Below are 23,661 nucleotides of genomic sequence, written 5' to 3'. Positions count from 1 at the left end.
GGTGCAGACATTGGGCCCTCCTGCGGCTGCGGGAGCAGCTTGAGAAAGAACACTTCGTTTGGAATCAGAGCATCTGGATTCAAACCGTGCTCTGTGGGACCCTCTGTGGGCCTCTAAATCCCCTTCTGGCTCTCAAAGAACCCTGGAAGCCGCGGAGGCCTCAGACCAGGACAGTGGACGGCTTTTGCTAAGACTGCCTCAGTGCAAGAAGTCTCAGCCACGAACCCCCCAAGACCAGAACCATTCTGGGCCAAGCCCTTCCCCTGCCCTGCCAAGCTGTGGCAGGGGAAAGCTTTGCTTGGAGACAGAAAAACACCCAGCCCAGCTGAGAACGTCGTCCTTGCTGGAAGACAACCCCCCAGTGACTGCTGGGAGCCAAAGCGAAGAGGGGCAGGAGACCCACACCTGGGGCAGCAGCAGCCCCACGTGCTCCCACCTGGCAGGAGCAGGAGCGGGAGCTCTAGGGAAGAGAGCCTTGAGAGCCTGCAGGGAGGGGCTGAAGAGCTCGCTGTGCCAACTGCAGGAGGCGGAGCCTAGACAATTAGCCTGCGCCTGCCTGCTCGGCAAGAGCAGCACTGCCTCTTGGTGCCAATGCCCACAGGCCCACCCCCTCCCCTAGCACCAGGCAGCAGTGCGAGAGGACAGGAAGCAGGGCCACCCATGGGGGCACGAGGCTTTCTGGGAGCTCAGAAGGAGCAGCCTGAGTCCCCTGCCAGGGAGAAGTGCCCCAGCTAGGGCATCATACTAGCTCCAGGAGGAGCAAAAATCAGAGAGAGTCAAGAATCAGCAGGTTCTAAAATACAGATAATAAAAGGAGACCCTGAATCTGAAACAAGAACATGGGCTATCGTCGAGAAGTTCCAGCTCTAGACATATAACCCTATGAGCTCCAGGGCCAAGCAGCCCTCGCCATGCCAGGGGACGGCAGGGACCAGGAACATCGTTGGCCACCTAGCTTTCGAGGGGGCAGCTGACAATCCACCTGTATCAGGGGCTGACCAGTGAAGCAGCCCAGCGGGAGACTGCGTGGAGGCTGGAGGCGGGATGGAGCCTCAGAGGGGTCACTTCTAGCTGCCCACTGGCTCCCTCATCCCGAAGCCCCCATCTCAGGGACACTCAGTGACCCACACCTGAAAAAGCAGCTCAGTCTTCAGTGAGAGCTTTAACGCCCACGGGCAGCCACAGGGCTCCCCAGGAGTAAATACAGAGCTATAGCAAGGTGAATGTGAATGAAAACTGCAGTTTAGAAGTCTACATCACAGCATGAAATAGGAAAAAAGAAGGTCCCAAGCTATAGCACGCCATGCCACACCACGCTACGCAGCCAACTGCAGGTGGCCACAGACAGTAGGTTTGGGGCTGTCAGGTCAGGGGAAGTCAAGGGGAATCTGCAGCTCAATGCAAGCCCAAGAGTTCCTGCCTGGCCTCACATGTGTCCACAACATGCAGCTTCCCAGTCATTCATTCCCTAACCCGCCCGGCTCCCAACAGGCGAGACAGAGGGAAAACAGGGCAGCCTTCCAGTTTCCTGACCCAGGGCCGTAAGTGTGCCTGTTTGGCAAGGATCAGAGTGTCCAAGATGTGCTGAGGTGCTTAGAAAGACAGAACATGATTTGTGGTGCAGGAGGGACTCAAAAGAATGAGGGATTTGGGGGTCACCTGGTCCCCACATGAAAGTTTCACCTTGGCTCTGTTCTCTCCCTTCTTACACAAGGAGCCCCTTGAACCAAGAGCCTCAGGCTGACTAGTAGACACCCAGGGGTGACCTGTGGGAGATTCCAACCCAAAGTGGGGAAAAGGAGAATGGGCCTCAAACAAGTGCGCCTCCCTCTGGTGCCGAGGCCGGCCCAATACCTCTGCCCAGGTGCCCACATCCCACCATGCTTTTCTCCAAAGTCTGTGCTTGTGGCTCCACCCTGGCCTTGGCAAACCTGGGCGAGGGTTCACATCATCACTTTGGCCAGCAAGGGGGCTCTGTGGATACAGGTGGGAAAACCGGCCCAAAGTCCAGATGGGAAAAACATTCCGATAGGCCGTGTAGCTGATAACACAAGACCTGTTGAAGACCCCAGAGATGTTTTCCTAAAGACAGACAGAGAGAAACTGAAAGGCATGTTCCAAAGGCCAAACAGTGACCAAGTGTTCCCCGCCCTCCAGTCAGGGCAGCACCAATCCTCCAGATGCTGAGGCCTCCCCCCCTCCCTCCCACTCTCCCGCACCCCAGCCTGGGCCGGGCCTGCTCTACCTGAGGCCAGTCTCCATTGGGCAGCTGCTTTCCAAGCACACACTTCACTCCTTTCTCAATGGCCTCAGTCCCGGGATGCCTACCAAAAACACACAAGGAAGAAAGAAGGACAAGTCAGTGGTTGTGGAGGAAGGCACGCTGACCTGACAAGAAAGCCAACAGGCCCATGGAGACAGACACCCCAAGGCACTGCAGCTAGAGCTGCAATCTGGCCCAACAAATCTGAAAAAAAGATGGCCTCCCCAGGAACCTCAGGACTAGGCATGTGTCCCCGAGGGGGACAGTTCACCATGGCTCCCCCAAGAATTCACAGAGCCAGCCAGCCGGCCTTGTACCTCCTACCTGGCTGCCATCAGCCCCAGCAGGCCCAGCAAGTGGTGTGAGCTGGACTTTGGCACTCTGCACATAGCGCCGCTGCTCGCAGGACTCAAAAATCTTCTCCCCAACTCCATCTCCATTTGCTTGGACAGCAGAAATTCGCAGGCCTTCTTTACCTCTGGGCAGGCCCCCCTACCCGAGAGAAGCCGAGAGCCATCAAACCCCGCTGGCCGCAGAAAGGCGGAGCTGCCGCCACACAAGCACTCAAAAACCGACCCCTCCTCAGACCCCATCCAGGCTTCCGCCTTGCACAAGTCACCAAGGGGGAGAATCAACCCCTTCACCTCCGGCGTTCTCTAGAATGTGCCCACTTGCTCATTAGTATGAAGCACCGCGCTCATCTTTAGCTAAGTGACACGACTTCCAAAAACAGACCTCTCGAAAGCTACCGTAAAGGAGGAGTTTACCAAGCAGGGGCCAGAGCGTCATCTCGGGGGTCATTAGCTAAGGGGAGAGCTGCCCCTGGGCTAGGGTCCAAGCTGCTGAGTGACAGAAAGACTGATGTGAAAACACGAGGGGTCAAAGCCAACAGTGCCCAGAAGAACAAGGAACAAGTCCACATGAGGGAAAGGCTCGGGGTGCAGAGGGACCAAAGGACCAGTGTCAGGTAAAAGCCAGCATGAAAAATGAGGGACATACAGGGGACAAAGCTCCGTGGCTGCCTCAGGAAGCCACTTCTTTTTAACCACACACCCAGCGGCAGCCTCTGTCACTGCAGAGAACTGGCCGTAACCTCAATGTCTCCGTCAGCAATCGGCCCCTACTGCAGGCACTGGTGGTGGGGAGGGGAGGGGCGGCTGTCCAGAGAAATCCTTCAAGTGGAGCTAGGTCTCAGGCTCCCTTCCAGTGTCTGCCAGTTGCCACCCACGTCACTGTAGGCCCAGATGACCAACTGCGAGAGGGCTGTGCCACTTACCCATGAGCATCGTAAGTGTGCCCCATGCACGCAAACGCCTCCATCCAAACCAGGCCCCGTAGGTGAAGGCCACTCCCCAAGACCTGGCAGAAAAGGAGAAAGGAGGACAATCCAGTCTGCCTTCAGCGTGCAGCGGCTCTGGCCTCTGGCCGGCCCTCCACAAACCAGAGCAGCCCAAAACGCTCCTTAGGCTCCCTTCCGGCCAAACAGGCCCCCAAGAGCCTTCACACCTCCAGAAACCAGCCCGGGTGCCTGCTGGAGGCCGGAAGGCTGGGAGGGCATGCCCACACTTAAGAGGGCAGGCAGGGAAGCCACAGATGGACACAAAAAGCGACTTACCCTTCCCAAGACCCATCGGCCCGCTGCACCTGCTGGCAGTAGCGCAGTCCCCCCGTCAGCGTTTGCCTAGGCCAAAAGACAGAGAGCCAGTTGTCAGCGCCAGGGCCAGAGGCTCCCTTCCTCTCCAAAGGGGGTGTGGTCATGAGGCCTCCAGGCCTGTCATCACTGTTTCATCTGCAGTCTTGGGGCTGCTGCCCCGCTGTGCCCAGCAAGAGGGACAGAGAATTCCATGAGCTCACTAGACAAAAAAAGGCAGCGTGGGAACAAACACGGAAGCCCTACATCTCAGCACCATCGGGCTGATGGCCTTCCATCTGAAACTAAAAAGGGGTTTTGCTTTTGTTCCTGCTCGATTCTATCAAAGGCAACATTAGCTGCTCCTGATTAAGAAACCCAATGTGGGGGACTGCAGGAGACCAAAGAACCCAGCGCACAAACAGTCAAACCAAGGCAGGACCAGGGTCCAAAGGGGGCCAGGCTCTGAGCTCCTTACAAACAGACGCCAAAGTGAGTGCGGCTGCACCGTGCAAAGGTTCACAGGATCACTGGGCAGAGCGAGAAGAACGAAGGCAGAATTCACCCAGAGGAACAAAAACTCCAGCATCTTAAGAGGAAGTCACGAAAACATGGAGGAGAACAGGGGCGAGCAGAGCCCGGGGCGGCAGCTACAGCAGCAGTCGCAGGATAAAGTCGTGGTAACCTGTGGCCGAGGCCAGGCTGGGGGCCCCTCCTCCGCACGGAGGACTCACCTGATCTCCTCAGCCCTATACTCAGGGTAAACACTCCTGGAAATGCTTCAGAGCTGCAGACAGCTGACGTGCATTCCACATACGAGTAGTCGATCATAATGTTTCCTGGAAAGGCAGCAGCAGGAGGCCCAGGGTCAGAGCGTCCCCCGTTCGGCCTGGGCTGACTGGCCCAATGTGGACAAAGACAGCCAAGAGAAGGGAGTCGAATGATCCTCAAGCGCCAGCGCCCCTCCCTAGGCAGGCTGAGAGGAGCGGCTCAGCTACCACTGTCCCCCCTCCTCTGGGCTAAGCCCTCAAGGAAAGAGCTCGCTCCTTGCCTTTTGGAGTCAGGCAGGGGCGGAGGTGGCCGAGAGGATGATAGTCAAGGGGACCTAGGGCAGAGGCAGAGGGGGGAACAAGGCCCAGAAGTCCAAGTCTCTCACTATGGCACCGGAGTAGGCGAGGAGACTCACCAAACACCTCCGAGGGATTCAGTAACTCCAACAGGCGTCCTCCACGCTTCTTCTCGTAGGTGCCAAACCCGCCGTCTGAATTCCTCATGCTCAGCAGCTACGGAAAAGACGGAAGAGTCAACTGAAGGCGCATCTCCCCTGACACACTCATGTGTTCGGGCTGGGCGGGGCACGCATGGGTGGGGAGGAGGACAACACATCTGCTTCCACAGTCAGAGGGGCCCTTCCACAGAGGGAGCAAGCCCTCCCTGAGGGCGGGGCCCCAGGCCGACTCTGGTCCTTGGAGGCCTTGCCTTGACCAGCAGTGGCATCCCCGCCGAGGTGGCACAGCAGATGGACGGCCCTGATCAGGCCCAGCAGCTGCAGGCGGAAAGGGGCTGAGCAAGGCCGTAAGCTAACGGTGAAAGGAAACCTGAGTCTACGGTCAAAGGGGCACCAGAGGCCTTCGCTCGGCTCTCCACATCTGGGGCGGAGGGGAACAAAAGACTGAAAACCAAGCTGATGTTAGACGAGGCTCTAGCTTCAAACTCTGAAGAAAGCCACCGAGCAAACTTTTCCTTGGGTCCTGAGGCCTGCCTGAGTGTTCCTAGCAACACCTCCCCCTGGCTGGTGCAGGCGCGGGCCCCCCCCCCCCCCCACATACTCATGTACACACATGCACACACGCGCGCACACACACACACATATGCACACACACCACTTACCACATTGACAGCATCATACAGCCTCTCTCTGGGCACAGGGTCTGTGATGAAAGGACACTTCTTTTGCAGGAGAAGGAGGCATTTCAAGCCCTCTGCTGTGCAGTCGGCAACAATCCAGCCACAGTCCCGGGTACTAAAGGGGAAGGCACCCTACAAGTCCAAAATGACTTGGCATGACATGAGGAAAGGGTCGCCATTCCCTGCATTCAACCTCTTGGCTTCCTCCCTCCCTCCCCCTCCATGCCAGGGTTAGTCTAAGGTGCAGTGCTGAGGGAAGAGAACATGCTTAGGCCTCAAGGAGCCTGTGAGCCAAGTGGACCAAGGGCTTCAAACAAACAAGTCTCTGTCTGACAGAGCTCCCTGGAATTTAAGGCAAACAGCCTGGTGAGAAGAGCAACATGAGAAAGTCCATTCTCATTTGACACATAAGGAAACCAAAGTCTGCTTAAAGAAGAGTCGCCCAGTGAGGACGGCTGCCCAGGCCAGATCCAAAGCCCCAGTGAGGACGGCAGGAGCTTGGCGCACTGCAGTGGCCAGACCACGCTCAGAGAGATCAAAAGGAATTCACAGTTCTCAGGTAGGAATCCAGGCTGGCGTAGATGGGAGGGGGCAAAGGGCCTCCCAGCCCGGCCCAGTGCTCTGCCCACTGTGGGGCAGGGGCCTCTCCAGAAAAGAGCTGGCCACAGGCTTGCTCATCTACCTCGGACGCTTTGGCCTCCACCTCCTCCTGAAGCCCTTCCGGTCGGGCTTCCCTCCAGACTCATGGTCTCAGCCCTCGAAGGTTTGGGGGGCACTGTCACTGCTCCTCCTCCTCTGTCCCCTTGGCCTCCAAGCCACACCCTCAAATCCTAGGGGTCCCCCAGCGCTCTGTGCTGGGCCCGCATCTGCTCCCTCCGCACTTCTTCACTCGGCATCTCCTCCACTCACACCCACCTCTCTGCTGAGGATTCTGGGTTACTTATCTGGCCTGATCTCTCTGCTTACCTCCCATCTCCCATCTCCAATCACCTTTCCAACATCCAGAAAGGGCTGTCCCGTAGACATCTTAAACTCAGCATGTCCCAAACAGAACTCAAATCTTCCCCCGCCCCCCATCCTATCTTCCCTATTACTGCAGAGGGCACCCCCATCCTTCCAGGCCCCCGGGCTCTCTCCCCCTCCCCTTTGCAGCATCTCTCCAATATGCCCCCTCCCCTTGGACACTGTCCTGCCCCCCCCCCCAGACCCTCATCACCTCACAGCTGGACTGGGGCAAAGCCGCTGGGGGTCTGTCGGCCTGTCTCTCCTCCTCTCAGCCACAAAAGGGCCCAGATCTGATCTCGCCTGCTGAGCCCCCTCCTCCCTTTCCTGCCTCACTGTGTCTCACTCCTTGGCACACGCTCTGCCGCCTGGTGACACTGGCCCAGGAGCTGCTCCATAAACAAGACTCCCCAGCATCCCCTCTGGCTGCCCCCTCCCTTGGGATGTTTCCCTCCAGAGACCCCCTTCCTTCCCCAGCACTGCCTCACTCCTCCGTCAGCTCTGTGCTCTGTGCAGATCTGTCTCCCCCGTAAGAGTGTGAGCTCCTTTTGCCTCTTTTTGTATCCCCAACACTTAGTGCAGGGCCTGGCACACAGTGGGTGCTTTGTGAATACGCATCCCCTTCCTTTCTGCCGACTGAACAGACCAGCCCCAGGAGCACAAGCAGCTGCCTTTGACATGCGCCCACTCAGCCCAGCTCATGCCCTGCAGCCTTAGCCCTCCTGGTACATGAGGAGCCTGCCCTGGATGCCCGGCCTGATACAGACACAGAAACCCTCTTCTGAACTAAAACCAAGACAGTGAAACCACCAGCACCCCAACGTGGTTTCTCTGTTCTTTGTGCCGCGCCCACATCACACTGTACCTTGTTCATCTGCCGGTAGTATTTCTGGTAGTCGACGGGGTTATCTGGGATCTGGACAAGAATCCGCATCGCGCACACAAGATGGGCAAAGAACACAACGCACGTGTTACATACAACCAATAGAGAAATGGATGTGAAGTCGTTCCCCAGCAACTGGTGCCTGCTGGTCCTCCCCACACCCACCGGCCCGTGACTGCCATCCCACCCTGCAGCCCCAGACCTCCTCTTCCTAGAGACCCGCGCTTCCTCCATCAGGGCCACCAACGATGCACAGGATGTCGGCGGAGACTTAACCTCTGTACACCGAGGGTCCCCCATACCTTAGTGTGGGGCCTTGGGCGAGCGGCTCATCACAGACACCATCAATGTATTAAAGAGAGTCTTACATTCTACCCATCGAGAACTCAAGGCCAGCCCAAGCTTCTACTCTTCTTATTTACTGGCCCCTTGGAGACAGGACCATCCATCGCCCCAAAGACAAGGCTCAAGGGGTCTGGTCTAGCTACTGCACCCAGCAGATGACAGACAACTTTAATGACTGGCAGAAAACCAGCCAGGAGTGGGGAGACCAATGAGGAGAAGGGCAGTGAGGGAAGGGTGGGAATGAGCATCCCCCCAAGGTTCTGCACAGGCTCTCCCAGGTGTCCCATTAAAAGGAGGCTCAAGGTCTTTGGCCAATGTGGCCATGGGTCAGACTCAGCTCAGCACACACATCTATCAGAGGGAGCAGGGCTCACCTGGGTAATTCTGAAGAATTCATATGCATCTTTTAGACAGGATGAAAATTCAGGCATATGGTGAGCCCCAGCCTAGAAAAGAGAGAGATTCTGAGTGTGTGTGTCGTGAGGACCACAAGAAAGCCTAGGTGCTGGCTTTGTTTCAGTCACAGAGCATCTGACATCCATTGTTTCTACGGCAGGATAGGAAGAACACGTCTCACTTCTCGTGGCCTGCTTTTATCACTACTTTATTCTTCCGTCACCTTCATTTCCAAATAGCTTGCTGACTCCTCCCTGGCACAGCCCCCTGCAGGACAACAGGGGGATCCGCACCCACTATGGCCAGCTCTGCCAAGAAGGGCCAGGACATTCTCTGTCCTCATCCAGAGCCCAGCTTGGTCACTAAAACTCCATCCAACATAGGTCTACCCTTGAACTACTTCTCCCAGCTTCACTTGGGTTCTTTTCATGAGATTCTGCATAATTCTCCAAACTCACACAGCACATGACATCCGCAGTCCTTCCCCAATCAATGGGCATCTCTTTGGTGTCTACTTCTCAGCCACCATTACTATTAACACGGCACACACCGTAGTGCAAAAGAGATGGGTGTTTGGGCTCACTTTCTCCTCTACTCTGACCACTGAGCTCCCTGGCTCCCTCAACCCCTCTCAATTGTAGGACTGTCCCTCTCTTCATTATTTCCTATTTATCATGCATGGAGGTTGCTCGTCTCCCCCACTGGACCGTGAGCCCCTTCAGGGCAGGGGTGTCATTCTGCCTCCTGACAGTGCCTGGCTTCCCAGACTGGCTGGACCAATTCACAGCTCCACCAAACAGTGTATCGGTACACCCTAATAACCCCGACAGTCATGCTCTGGCATCTCTGACACTTTATTGGAAGCCAAGTGGAAACTTTGCCTTCTTTTGGAGTTGTGATCTGGGGCCAGAGAACCTTGGTTCAGATCCCTCAACAACTCACCCACTGAGGAACGGTTCCCAAGCCTGGCTTTCACACATGCTTGCTGAGTGAAGAATTAGTGATCCTCTAGTCAACAGTCACTGAAGTATCTCCTATGTGCCAGGTAAGGGCAGTGCACAGAGTGCCAGGCCTGGGCTCATTTTCCTGAGTTCAAATCCAGCTGAGATACTTCCTAGCTCTTCTGTGACCCCATTGCCCTCAGTTTCCTCAGCTGTAAAATGAGCTGGAGAAGGAAATGGCAAACCGCTCCAGATTCTGCTAAGAAAACCCCAAAGGGGTCACAAAGAGCTAGGAAGACACAACTGAATGACTGACCAACAACAAATGTGCCTGGCACCGTTCTAATTGCTGACTGTCCAAGAAAGGGAAAAATAAGGTTCGCGCCTTCAAAGGCTCCGGGCTGGGTTTTCTCCTGATTGGTTCAGATGTCCAAGTCTCAACATGCAGGCCGGGGACCTGTTTTGACTTTCCTATGCTGAAAGCCATTCGTCTAAATCAAATTTCTGACAAACCGAGTTCTTCCTCAAGAAACTGAGATTCTTGAGCTGATCCAACACTGGGTCCCTGAGCTCCAATGCCTGTTAGCAGCATCTGCCTTGACACCTCTGGCCGCTTAACCTTTTGTGTGTCTTGGACCCTCTGGGAGTCTGGCTGCTGAGGCCCACAGTCCTCTGCTCACCATATTATTGTTTTGTTTTGTTGTTTTGGGTGGGGCAATGAGGGTTAAGTGACTTGCCCAGGGTCACACAGCTAGTGTCAAGTGTCTGAGGCCAGATAAGAACTCAGGTACTCCTGAATGCAAGGCTGGTGCTTTATCCACTGCACCACCTAGCTGCCCCCTGCTCATCATATTATTAAATACACAAAGGAAACCCAGTAAACTTAAAGCTATCAAGATATTTTTTAAAAGAAGTTTATAACAACAAAAAAACAAGCTAGGTTAAAAACTGTTCTAGGTTTTTTGTTTCTCAGAATGAATTGTGTTTACTGTTTTGTCCACTTCTATAAACTACCCCCGATAGTGTGATAGACACAGTACACAACCCATAAGCTAAGTTTATGTATCTATATGTGTACATGTCAACGCAGAACACAGTCTCACCTACACACACACACACACACACACGTGTATCTATGTACATGCATGTACATGCGGGAATGTCTATATCACTGTGTGTATGTACACACACACACCCACAAACTGTTGTGTCCTCCATTCAAATGTAAGCTCCGGGAGGGAGGGCAGAGCCCGCTTTGACACCACATCTCACCACTGAGCAAAGTGGCTGCCACACAGTAAAAGCACTTAATAAATGCTCGCTGATTTTTATTCTATCGGCATGACCCAACCATAATAAATAACAAACTGATAAATAATCATAATAAAAACTAGATGACTGTCCCCCTCCCCTATGACTGAAGTCATTCCCCATTTCTTTTGCATGCTCTGTGAGTGAAAGCACAGAAGCCGAGTGCGTCCCGGGAGCTGGACTCTCAGAAAGCGTGTGTGTTCTGCCTATTTTGGATGCGGGTTCCCATTCTCTTCCTCCTACAGAGTTAGTGCTCCATAGAAATGCTGTGCATCTGTGAGGATTTCCTTTGTGCCCTTCCCCTAAAGCTGTTAATCATGTCCATTTGTTTCTTTGCTGACTGACTGTGGTTTTCTAAGGAAAGCTCTGTGTTATCCTATCAGCAAAAAGGGGCAATTTCATCTCCCCTTTGCCACTGATTGTGCCTTTAATTTCCTTCTCAATTTATTACAAGAATTAGCATCTCTGTAACAGTGCCAAACAATGGGAAAGGGGACATTCGAACTTGACTACCACATCTGATGGAAAAGCCAAGAGTTCTTAACCTGGGGTCCATGAACTTGGGGTTTTTTTTTGGGGGGGGGGTTGTTTTTGCAGGGCCATGAGAATTAAGTTGGGTGAGAGAAGGTGGCCTCAGATGGGCTCTTATAGAATTGTTTTTTTTAAAATATCTGATTCCGGGGCAGCTAGGTGGCGCAGTAGATAGAGCACTGGCCCTGGAGTCAGGAGTACCTCTGTTCAAATCCGGCCTCAGACACTTGACACTTACTAGCTGTGTGACCCTGGGCAAGTCACTTAGCCCCAATTGCCTCACTTTAAAAAAAAAAATCTGATTCCTCTGTTTCAATATAATCCATTTCCTTTATAATCCCACATACTTTAATACATTTAAAGACTGGATCCTGAAAAGGGGTCACAGACTGCAGCGGAATGCTAAAGGGCTCCAAGACACACAACAAGTTCTAGCTGCTTCTAGACAAAAACAAGAACGAATTTCGTTTGGAGAAAGGCGGCACCAGGGCCCTCCAGCTCAGTGTGCGTGCACTCAGCCTTCCCTGGTTACTCTGCCCATCCCAGGGAGCCCGGGCCCCAAGCACTGTGATTCATCACAGTGTCACTAGATCACATTAAGGAGCATTTTTAAAGAATGACAGCCGGGGGGAGGGGCAGCTAGGTGGCACAGTGGATAGAGCACCAGCCCTGGATTCAGGAGGACCTGAGCAGATTCAGACACTTGACACTTACTAGCCATGCGACCCTGGGCAAGTCACTTAAGCCTCATTGCCCCACAAAAAAAAAAGAATGACAAGGGGGACACACATGACCCACAGGCCAATCAAGAATCAATGGGAATAAGGAAAAGAAAATACCTCGAGGAATGCCTGCATGGTGAACGCTGTGTCCCAAAGCTGGGAGCCATTCGTGCCCTAGAGACAAGAGGAACAGGCTGTCATGAGCGCAGTGCCTGGGGCTGCTCCAAACCCCCTCTTCCCGGGGGCTTCCTCCCAGTAGACACTATCTCTCACCTGCCAAGCAGGCCCCATTGATACTCAGGAAGCTATTCCCCCTCTTAAGGCAAACACCAATTTCACAAGAGCCCATCTGAGGCCACCTTCTCTCACCCAACTTTTCTGGGTTCACCGGAGAGAAAAAAACTTTCCAAATCAAAAAATGGTTCAACATGGGTTCCAGAGCTCCACTTACTGGCAGAGACATGGGCAGAAAGGGGCTTCCGAGGTTCTGGAAAGGTCTCCCTGTCCCCAAACCACCTTCTCCCTTCCAAACCAAAGTTATAGTTCAACACAGAGGGTTCCAAGAATCTGGCTCCTCTGAAAACAGAAACGCCCCTTGGGAAGGGCAAGACTTGGGGACTATGTTAGGAATGTGCCAAACAGCACAAATACCAAGGCCCTGAGGGAGCAGCCAAGGAGGCGGCGGCAGCGGCAGATATGGGCATGAATCCCCAGCCTTGCTGCCCTCATCTTGTACATGACAGACAGGGCCACTTCCGTGCCATCACTACAATGGGAGAGCCATGGTCCTTGTGAATCTGCAAAGATGGGCCTAGAGGTGCTCAGCCTCTGTCGAAGTGATGCGTTAGGCCAGGGATAAATGGCCTTGGGACAGCCAACAGACGCGCCCCCAGCAGACGGGCTTCACTCATGGGGCCTGGCCCAGATAGAAGCAGCGCCCCCCAGTAAGCCCCGTCCCCCCAGCCCTGCCAGGGAGACCCTTGTTCCAAAGGCACTTACCTGCATCTTCATGCCATCGAGCCCCAACCTGGGAGGAAGGTGACAGAGCCAGGATGGTTACTCAAGAGCGTGAGCCCTCCACCAACACCCACCCTTACACACGTCCCCTCAGAAGTCTCACTGGCTGCGGTGATCTGCCAGGCCTCTGTATCCAGAGCCGCCACTAGCCAAAGCCTGCTCTCCACCTTCCTCTGCCTCTGCCCTCCAAGTGACCTCCTCCCACAAACGGCAGAGCAGCCCCCACACACCCCCCTTCCCACAAGCTGCTCTCTAGTGGACCGTGACTAGCATGGACCAACACGCTAGGCAGAAAACAGCTTTTCTGGAGAGACACGGAACTGAAACCTACCACATGTAATCTGGAATTCTGGAGACGTGTTCTTGGAAGGCCGAGGAGCCCGGCCCATCCACATACCAGCGGACAAGCATGTTGATAGTTTTAGAGATCTGCCAAAGGGACAAACTGCAATGGGTCTATGGCTTCACAGTCAGGCGCAACCCAAGGTCCAAGCAGACGTGCCCATCCAAGTGCCCACCCCACTGAAAACTGGGCACCTCTGGCATCTTTCCTCCTCAAGATGGGAAAACCTCTGGCCTCTGGCTCACAGATTTGGCCTCTAGAACGTGCACAGAACCTCGGCAATGTCCAGCCAAGTCAGTGACCTAGAGAGGAAGTCCTGGGAGTCTCGCTTGCCTTCTGGCCTCTGCCTCACGGTGGCATGACAAGGAGGCAGGAGATCATCACTAAGGTCCCCAAGGACACCAACTTTTCCCTTCTAACTCACTCACTCAACACAGGCCCATCCAATGGCCTGCGGATATGCCCGAGTCGTGTTCTGAGTCTGTGCTTTGGCAGAAGACTGGCAAACAGACAGACAGACCGCATCCTTCTGGCCAGTAACTGGCAGTCCTCCAGAGACTGAGCCCACCCCCACACCCCCCACCCAGTGCCGACATCTCCAGAGCTGGCATCTCCCCGTGAACTGGGGCAACACCCACCCCAGACCCCGCACAGGACCAGAGGCATGGAAGCGTACCGGGCCAATGCTGATGCACTTGGTGAATCGGTCATCGGCTGCTATGTGATCATACACCTCGGCCACAGCACGCTTCCTCAGGCTCGAGAGGTGACAGCTCTCGTACAGGTTAAGCACAGCTAGAGAGAGACAGACCCAGTCACTGGCTGACCTCAGGGGCCCCCAGGCCAATGTCTGAGACCAGCCAGCCTCACAGAAAGCCATTCAGCTCGAATGTTCAGCAGCCTCCAGGCCCCCAAACCACTGTCCCTGCCCTGAAGGAGGCGAAAAATCTCTTGGGAGAAACAAGGCCAACACAACAAACCAAAAACCAACAACCAATTAAGTGCTAGGCCATGAGTGCAAAATCAGTGGAGGGAAGGAGGTGCTCACTGCGTCTGGGCCATTCCGGAAGGATCCAAGGAGGCATCAGAAGAGATGGTGCTTAGATGAATGAGAAGATGGGCACAGGGGAGAGGGAGACAGCACCGGCCAAAGGAGAGACGTAAGCCCCTGGAGAAAAGGCGGCCAAAGAAGGGTCTGCCAGAGGGGACGGACCAGGGCCCCTTGACCAGTGGTACAGACAGGGTTCAGAGGGAGAGGCCTCTGAGATCCCCGATCTCACAGTCATGCTTCTATATATAGACATATAACCCTACGACCTCCAGGGCCAAGCGGCTACATTGTAGGAGGGCAAGGGAGGAAATGAATAAACTTTTATTAAGCACCCACCCTGTGGCAGTGATTCTAAAGCACATACTAAGCCCCTTTTTGTGTGGGGGGGGGCAATGAGGGTGAAGTGACTTGCCCAGGGTCACACAGCTAGTAAGTGTCAAGTGTCTAAGGCTGTATTTGAACTCAGGTCCTCCTGAATCTAGGGCCAGTGCTCGATCCACTGCACCCCCTAGCTGCCCCCTGAGCACTCTTACAAAGGCGATCTCACTGGGTCCTCTCCATTTTACAGAAGGGGAGACAGAGGCAGGGAGAGGCGAGGTGACTTGGCCCCACCCTAACCAAGCACTTAGGAGCTTCCATCCACCTCAGGGCCCTGGGCAGCGCTGACAGGAGCACAGGAGATGTTGTGAACAAATGACAGGGAGAGGGAAGAAACAACCGACACAGCAAGAGGTCGGCAGGAAAGAAGACGGGCAGCTCTGTACAGGGACAGACGACGCGGCTAAAATGGGACGCACTACAAGGAACAAGCCAACCAGCCTCGGAAGCCCCTCTGTCTGATGCAGGTCTCGTTTCTGGGCTATAGAAAGAGCTGACTCAGAATCGTGAGAAGGATCCATTCTGTTAACAAAAGGCCCCGGCAGAAACAAACTATCAAGAGCCCCATCAAAATGCACTAAGAATTAAATACCCATCCCAGCACCTCCCAGGGTTCCACCGGACACCCTGCCATTGGCCAAGATGCCAAAAAAAGTAATTCTAGATGCTGGAGGGGCTGGGGAAAAACCCCTTCTGGAGAGCACCCCCTCTAATCCAGGGACTCCAGGACCAAGTCTCTGCCCCAATGAGGTCCGAGAAGAAGCACAGATGTGGCCACAAAGCCCTGCAAGTGGGGGGAACAACTGGTGGGGGAAGGTAAGAGGAGGCTACTGTGCTAGAAGCAACAATGAAGGGGAAACCAGGACAGAAGTGGGGGGACAATTTAAACAACAACTTCAGCACCCTAAAAACAATTCTCTAAGACGCCGGCACTGTGATCAGTACCATGGCCAAGCGGGATTCCAGAGGTCAGTCATGAAGGGCCACTCTGGCGTCTTTCGCTGTTAGCCTAAGATAAGCAAGGCCCAGGACCCTGCCCCCCGGTCTGTGTTCCCCACACAGCACCCTCCAAAGAGAACCGACACCATCTGTTTCCTCCCAAATGAGGCTTGCGATGCCACTGGTCCACAGAAAGACAGAGCCCATGCCGGGCTCCATGGGAAATGCTAAGGCCTCAGACGCACAAGGCAGTCCCTGACCCCCCTCAATGAGATCACATTCTAATGGGGAGGTATAAATCAGGGCTGGGAGGGGGAACAAGGTCAGAGATGAAATGCCCGCCAGGGAACAGGACGGGCAATTGGAAAACCTCAGATGCTCTCCCATGCTGTCTTCCACCTGTGGATCCCAGAAGCTCAAACAAGAAGACAAGGAGGCCAGGCCTTGGGGACACACTCGTTCTCCAATTGTCTTGTGCCTTGGACCACCCTGCCCTTGGGCTGCTGACACCTGTGGACCTCTCCTGAGTCATGGAGCTAAATGCATCAAAAGGAAGCCGGGAACTCCCAAATACGCTGACCCACAGCCCCCCTGGTGACTCGGGGGGGGGGGGAGGACACCCATGGGCTGACCTACCGTAGACCAGGCAGAGGAGCCAGCTGTGGGGCGTGTAGAGGTCACAGGCAGCCACGTGATTCCTGTGGGCTGGCCAATCTATGCTGGAGTAGTCCTCGATGTAAAGTTCCTGAAAAGAAGGGCGAGATCAGAGCAGGGGTTGGGTTGTTCATAGTGACGTGGAAAGAGCTACATGTGGACTCTACTCCGCCCCACACACACACAGCATCCAGCACAGATGCCCTCATCCCTTCTCCCTGGCCCAAAACCTTCTCCTTCCTCTCCTTGAGGGATCCTTCCCTCTCTTCCTTCAAGAAGCCCCACCTTGGGGGCAGCTAGGTGGCACAGTGGATAAAGCACCGGCCCTGGATTCAGGAGGACCGGAGTTCAAATCCGGCCTCAGACACTTAACACATAACTAGCTGTGTAACCCTGGGCAAGTCACTTAACCCCAACTGCCTCACCAAAAAAAAAAAAAAAAAGAAGCCCCACCTTGCACAGGAAGCCTCCCCCCCCATCCCAAGCTACCCTGTATTTCCATGGACTCTCACTATACTTCTGGGCTAACATGTGGTGTCTCCTAAGAGAAGTGAGCTCCTATAGGGCAGGGGTTGTTTCTACCTTTGTCTCTGCACCCCCCTGTCCCCCAATAAACATGGTGCTGGGTACACAGCAGGTGTCTAATAAATGCATGCCAACTAGGTAGCTTTTGTCTTTGCCTTTCTTTGTCACCCCAGCATAGTGATTGCACACAGTAGGTATGCAGTTGATTGGCTGATAGCAGAGGAATGCCTTGTGCTCTACATAAATGTCCCTCAGCATTCATCCACCATTCATGTCCACTGTTAGGCAACTTGGCAGGAAGACTGATCAAGGTGGAATAGGGCCAGGGCTCCCTAGGCCTGGCCAGAGCAGGGCAGGGCAGGGCAAAGGCTTCCCCACCACTGTTCCCAGCCTCAGGCCCAACCCCACTGGCTCTCCTCCTTTCCCAGAAGCCATTTCTCCATTTGCCTTCCCCTCAAAATAAAAAACAACTGTGAAGAACACAAAGGAATGTGGGGACTCACTGAGTAATAGGGAAGAAAGCCAACTCAGGACTGTCCTAACTAGCGCCAAAATCCAGAAAAGCACACGGCATTAAAGGTGGCCAGAGGGGCTCCAACCATCACTGGAAGGTTACCTCCACCCCCACCCCCCCCAACTGAAAATAACGCTAGATCAGTTACATGAGGGGGGTCATTTAAAAATGTTGGTGTATCAATAGTTACCCGATTTACAACAATTTTAAAAAATAAAGAGGAAGAGAGAAGAGTAAAGTCAAAATAAAACCCTGTTGTTATTAATGCCTAGCTCTTCTGCACCCCCTTCAAAGCAACTGGTGGCACTGCAAGTCCCAGAGCACAGGGCCTCAGAGACTTATTAGCTATGGGACCTTGTGAAAGTCACTTACCTAACCTACTTGCCTCAGTTTCCTCATATGTAAAATAGAGCTCAGATTGCTGGGAGGATCCAATGAGACAATTAGTGCCTGGCACACATTAATCGATACGCATTTCCTTCTCCTAGCATTCTTTTTTTTTTTGCAGGACAATGAGGGTCAAGTGACTTGTCCAGGGTCACACAGCTAGTAACTGTCAAGTATCTGAGGCTGGATTTGTACTCAGGTCCTCCTGAATCCAGAGCCAGTGCTTTACCCACTGCACCACCTAGCTGCCCTCTTCTTCTCCTAGCATTCTTGATAAAAGGTGCCTGTATTTATTTTAAATGCAGCTACTGCTGCTGAGGTTCCCAGCGTCCCCCAGACCATTGATGCTCCAACTAGTCTGACCCCTCCCCCTCCTCTCAGGTCAATGCCCCAGCCGCCCATGGCATTAACTGAGGTCCACAGCAGGAAGCTCACCTGTCGAAGGCTCTGGACCAGCTCATCCTCTTCAGCCTGCAGGCGCACGGCATAGCAGTAGCTCATGGGCAGATATACCTGGCGACAATGGCACCACAGAGTCGAAGGGTGAGCAGGAACCCAGGAAGGAAAGAGCCTGGCAAAGAAAGTCCAACATTCGTGGCCTGGCCAGGAGGGAAGCCCCACCTGAGGCACCACATAGCCAGCATCCTGCCCCACCTACGGTAGCTTCAGCTCCAACCTTGCCAGTCAGCACTGGGCACTAAGGTCTGCCATGGCCACTGACATAGATGGGGGCCAACCCTGTCCTCACACAGGAAGAGGTCAGGCTGTTTATTAAGCACCAGGGAAATGGCCACAAGCTCAGAGGCAATAACCTCTGGGTGTGTGGTAGGGGGAGGCTTCCTGGGCCAAATACACAACACTAGGGTTGGAAGGGGCCCTTGACAACATCCCCAACAAAGGGTCATTCCCTTTTCATTTGAAAACCCCAGGTGGAAGGAAGCTGGCGGTGCAGGGCTTTCTTTTCCTTTTTTTTTTTTTTGGTGGGGCTATGGGGGGTTGAGTGACTTGCCCAGGGTCACACAGCCAGTAAGTGTCAAATGTCTGAGGCTGGATTTGAACTCAGGTACTCCTAAATCCAGGGCCGGTGCTTTATCCACTGCGCCACCTAGCTGCCCACTGGTGCGGGGCTTTCAAGAATGGGTAGCTACAGAGGGAGAGAGAGGCCATTCTCAGCCTGTGCTCAGGTACCTAGGCAGGAAAACCCAAGCTTTGAGAACAAGGCCGGTCCAGTCTGGTTGGCCCACAGGGCCCAGGGGGAGGGGTAAAGGCAAGAGAAATAAAAAGGAAGGCAGGAAATGCCCTGGCAGGCTAAGCTGAACAAGGAGGGTGCACTTGGTTCAGGAGGCCAGAGGAGCGGGAGCACATGGTGATAAAGTGCAGATCTGAGGGTGGCAAAGCTGGCCTCCTGGCAGGCAGAGATGAGGGTCTAATGCCCAGTTGAGAGACAAGAGGCAAAGGCCTGGGAGCACGTCAGGTGTCAAGAGATGGCCAGCACAGGTGGACCTCGGGGCAAGAACTTCAATGAAGGGATGTGCAAGAGAACTGAGAGCACACCGGGGAGTTGGAGGAGAGAGGCAGGAGCCTCTGGGATGCTGAGAAAATGCCCTTGGGGGGTGGCACAGGCCCACGATGTCAAATGAGGCACAAAGGTTAAAGACTGAGGACTGCAGGAAGACCAGGAGGTCCCATGCACCCCCTGAAGGAGTGTCCACAGGCTGGTAGAAGCAGAAGCCACAGTGCAAGGTTACAGAGACACTGCATGTGGCCAGAATGAGAGGAGTGGTGCCTGCTAGGCTGGTGTTGGGATGGAGGAGAAGACAGTGGAAGGCTTCCTTTAGGAGTGGGGAGAGCTGAGCATATCTCAGGGTAGGCAGGATAAGGGAGAGTAGTAAGATGTGTGAGAGAAGGGAATACCGCTGCTGGCCTGACAGTGCTACAGGAGGCCCAGAGAGAGGCCCAATCAGGAATGAAGAGGGTGTGCCCAGGCTGACCAGCAGTGTTTTCTGGAGGAATGGAGGAGGGGGAGGCAGCTCACTGGGAACCCCCAGACCAAGTCATCAAGTCTATGCATCTGGTAGAAGTGGAAGAGTCGAGGGGGCCTGGGAGTGACAACAGCCCCTCACAGAGGGGAAGGAGAGGAGGCTCTGTGGGTTAAAGGACAGAGGCCAGAGCAAACAGGGGCAGGGGCCCAGCAGTATCAACAGACAGGCCCAAGAGCCTCAGAGACAAGCCGACCAACCGGAGGACAGCGTTATTCTCTGTTGAAAGAGAGCCATGCTGCCATGACACGTACCACATTTCAGGAAAGAGGGTATTCAATCCTTCCCAGCTGTAAACATTCAGGATGGCCAACCAAAACTTTCCCCATGAAGGGATTCCAAGAGCGCCACCTACAAAAGACCAAGACCCATAAATCGAACCCCTTCTGGTGTCTCCCTACTCCCCAACCAAACTGCTGCTGTCCACTCAGAAGGCTGGCAGAGAGGATCAGAGCAAACATCCAATAAGAAGGTGGGCACAAGGCTGGCCTGGGAAGGTCCTGCTTCCACTGCGCTTTCAGCAACCACAACTCCCTCCCCCCATCACCATCCTCCACCAGACCAAGGCTCCCAGCCACATTTTATGTGTCCTCCAAGTCAGAATAAACAAAGCTGACACACTAACTGAAGCAAAAATAAAAATTGCAGGCCCCAGAATGCCAGTGTTGCTCAATTTAGCAACAGAAGAGAAAGCATTTAAGTTGTCCGTTAGCAGGTGGAGGGAGGGTCAAAGCCTTGTCACCCCATTCAGAGTCCAAACCACAGAAGCGAGTCAAACCGACAAGGCAAGTCTGGGAAGAAAAGTTCACTGTTCACTGCATTCACAAAGTCAGCTTCATCTCTACCTACCCACGAACAGACATCTCTCACTAATTCAATCATTTAAGCAGGGGTGTCTAGGGAAAGGGGTAGCGGGAGAGCCTAGTCACCAAAAGTGCTCAGCTCTGGCCAGGGGCCCCAAGACCACAGCTCATTTCCTAATCACCACACGCGCACCAGACCCACATCAAGCCTAAAAGACAGAAAATCACATCCCTGTCAATCCTGCGGTTACACTTCACAACAACCCGAAGGTGAGTCCAGCAACTCTCCCCAGCTGCTCTGCGGCCCAGTGGATGGAGAGAGCCAGCCCTGGAGTCAAAGGCCACCCCATACCTCACATGCCCAAACCACTGAGTCAACAATGAACCAATACCTACTACGGTGTACCCCCAGGGCTCCAAAAAAAGGCCAAACCCATCCCTGCCAGTCTAACGGGAGACGACCTGCAACCAGTTCAACAGGCAAGCTCGAGCCTAAGTAAATGAAGGCGGTTCGGGAGGCCCAGAGGTGGAGATGCAGGGGGGTGAGCATCTCAGGCCCGGGGGACAGCCAGAGGAGATGCCGAGAGCCAAGAGGCGGAGGTGGCTGGGCCCTGGATCACTCGGTGGTAGAGCAGGCTGTGAAGGGCTGTATTGGCTCCTAGGGCAGTGACATGAGCAGAACTTGCTTGGTCTGCGTCTTCAAATGGAAGCCCCTACCAAGGGCCTCTGGCGGTCTCGCTTTCCTTGTCCTTAAATGGGCATAATCCCAGGACCCACCTCCTCCCATTGCCATCGCCATCACCCCCCATTTCCCAGATGAGGAAAGACAAAGGAAGGAAAGACAGCGAAGACAAGTCGGTCATTTGCCCACAAACAACCAAACAGGAAGGACCTCTGGAGCGAGGAATCCCCAGGGATCTCTTATCCAGCTGCAGCTCCACGGAAGTGAAGCCAGTGAGAGCTCAGCACTTCTCCGTAATACAAGGATCCAAGACAATCCCAAAGGCCTCATGGTGAAACCCTCCACCTGCTGCCAGAGAAAGAGCCCGCAGCGTCCGGATGCCGACTGAAGCAGGAACCAAAACCCAGTGTGTGTCCTGCATCAGGCTACTTACTGTCTCTGGGAGAGGGGAAGGGAAGGTGCACTGAACACTCTATCTTTTCATAAAAAGGAGTAAACGCGGTGCTGACGTACCCAGCCTCTGCCAAAAGGACACTACCCACGCTCACCTTTCTCATGAAGGTTGGCCCTGGCTCGCACCAGAGCAGGGTCATCTGGGCCAATCCCCAAGATTCGCAGAGATACGTAGTTCAAGGCTGTACCAAATACTGTTGACTTGTCCTCGATGTGCCTGTGAATGCACAAAGGAGCCTCCGCTCATTACCCCCATCACTCACAGCAGAACAGAACAGGGGGCAGCAGAGAAGTGAAGACAACCCCAGGTGGCTTTGGACCATCCAAGCCGACTCCGCCCCACGCCATGCCAAGGCCTCTGCCAGGACGGGACCACCCATGCTGCTTCTCCTCTCTCTCCCCACCGCCTCCATCCCTCTCTCCCCTTCTCTGTCTCTAGCCCTTCTCCCTCTCTTTCCTTCTCCCCGTCTCCATCTTCTCTCTCTTCAGCCGCACCTCAAGAACTCTGTCGTCCAAATCACAGCCCAAAGTGGGGGAAAAGGAGACCAGTCCACACTTCACTGGAAAAGCCCTCTGGTAATTTAGACCAGCTTCTCCACGCCCGTTAACCCATGAAGACAATGACACGCACTTCTGGGATTCCTGAAGCCTCAGCAGATCTCAGAGGACCTCTCCCCCTATCTCCAACCCTCACCCTTCTCTCAAGGGAAGAATTCAGCTCGAGGTTCACCCCGCTATGAATGAATGAATCAGAGATGGGCTGAGGGAGCCAGCATTTGGAACAGAAATGAAAGCCAGGGGTGCCAAAAGCTGAAGACGTAGGAAGCCTGCCTGGGGATGTGTGTGGAGCTCGCGGGAACATCATGTCCTTAGGAACCTCCCTGGTCTATACTGCACTTTAGCCCAGGTCAGAGACTCCACATAGGCAGTCTCAGGGATTTTCTGACTGTTTTTCATTTGAGAGAGAAGAGGAAAGAGAGAGTGCATGAGGAAATAAGCGAGCAAAGCCTAATTCAAGGCAATGGCTAAGAAATGTCTGCCCTCTGCCAGTGACATGGCCCAGTCACCCACAAGCCTTCTCCCTTCTCGGTACCCAGGAGGGTTCTCCCTCTTGGAAGGTCCACAGCTCAGGGGGCACCCACTTTATGCAACCTGTCCTAGGGTCTTCCCAGGCTGCCCCCTGCCCCATTACCCCGAATGCACACAGACACCCATGGATGTAGGCACATCCTCGAAGTTCCCTGATGGCATTCCCAGGACTGCCAACTTCTGCTGATTTCTCACCTCAGCCTCCCCTAATCATACAAGAGTTTGTGGGGCCAGGCCCTGTGCTTAGGGCTGAGGGTACAAAGACAGAAGCCACAGTCCCTGCCTTCAAAAAGCTTCTTTTCTACCTAGAGGGAAAACAAACAGGCCCATCCATGAGGGACTGGAGCCAGACCAGGTGCAGGGGCCAGACGGCAGGCACAGGCCACCTGCACGTGAAAGGCAGTGCTGAGCTGAGTCTCCGGCAGCCGTGGTAAAAGGCCAGAGTGGCTGCACAGCTCAGCTGGGCCAGGGTGTGAAGCCCTGGAGTGGGGGGCAGAGGACAAAGCTGTCTCCTCTTCAGACTCACAGGCCCCAGCCGCCATCTGGAAGCTGCACAGATCGCAGGTAGCGCTCCATCTCTTCCTTGTACCCAGCGGGGAGGGAGATTTTGGTCACGTGGCATGTGATCAGCAGCCCTAGGGAACCACCAACAGAGAGTTCCTTAATTGTGAGGGTCACCTCCATGTAAAGCAGAAAGACAACAGGGTGGGACCTTGTGGACAAGTCCCTGAACTTGGGCCTCAGGGTCCGAGTCTGTGAAACGGAGCTAGTGACACCTGGTGTATCTTTCTCAAAGGTTATGTCTATAAAGTATTTTACAACTGCTAAAGCCCTCTGTGTATATCAGTCCAAAAT

General features: G+C 54.3%; 1 protein-coding gene across 1 annotated transcript in view; it reads right to left on the bottom strand.

Moving 5' to 3' along the window:
- Positions 1–1,368: 1,368 nt before the first annotated feature.
- Positions 1,369–23,661, bottom strand: part of LSS (lanosterol synthase) — a 29,556-nt gene continuing 7,263 nt past the window's right edge. Inside the window, 24 exon segments of the mRNA XM_044002114.1 lie at positions 1,369–2,082; positions 2,246–2,324; positions 2,588–2,609; positions 2,612–2,629; positions 2,632–2,700; positions 2,703–2,755; positions 3,540–3,582; positions 3,585–3,622; positions 3,879–3,944; positions 4,628–4,667; positions 4,670–4,732; positions 5,080–5,176; positions 5,784–5,933; positions 7,669–7,719; positions 8,406–8,477; positions 12,050–12,106; positions 12,932–12,959; positions 13,281–13,378; positions 13,969–14,087; positions 16,297–16,405; positions 18,176–18,311; positions 20,034–20,130; positions 21,813–21,934; positions 23,333–23,441. Coding sequence (XP_043858049.1) covers positions 1,594–2,082; positions 2,246–2,324; positions 2,588–2,609; positions 2,612–2,629; positions 2,632–2,700; positions 2,703–2,755; positions 3,540–3,582; positions 3,585–3,622; positions 3,879–3,944; positions 4,628–4,667; positions 4,670–4,732; positions 5,080–5,176; positions 5,784–5,933; positions 7,669–7,719; positions 8,406–8,477; positions 12,050–12,106; positions 12,932–12,959; positions 13,281–13,378; positions 13,969–14,087; positions 16,297–16,405; positions 18,176–18,311; positions 20,034–20,130; positions 21,813–21,934; positions 23,333–23,441 — 2,225 coding nt within the window. The 3' untranslated portion in view covers positions 1,369–1,593.

The sequence above is a fragment of the Dromiciops gliroides genome, chromosome 4, assembly GCF_019393635.1.
Source record: "Dromiciops gliroides isolate mDroGli1 chromosome 4, mDroGli1.pri, whole genome shotgun sequence".
Lineage (NCBI taxonomy): Eukaryota > Metazoa > Chordata > Mammalia > Microbiotheria > Microbiotheriidae > Dromiciops > Dromiciops gliroides.
Note: the sequence above shows the minus strand (reverse complement) of the source record. Positions and strands in the feature narration are given on the sequence as shown.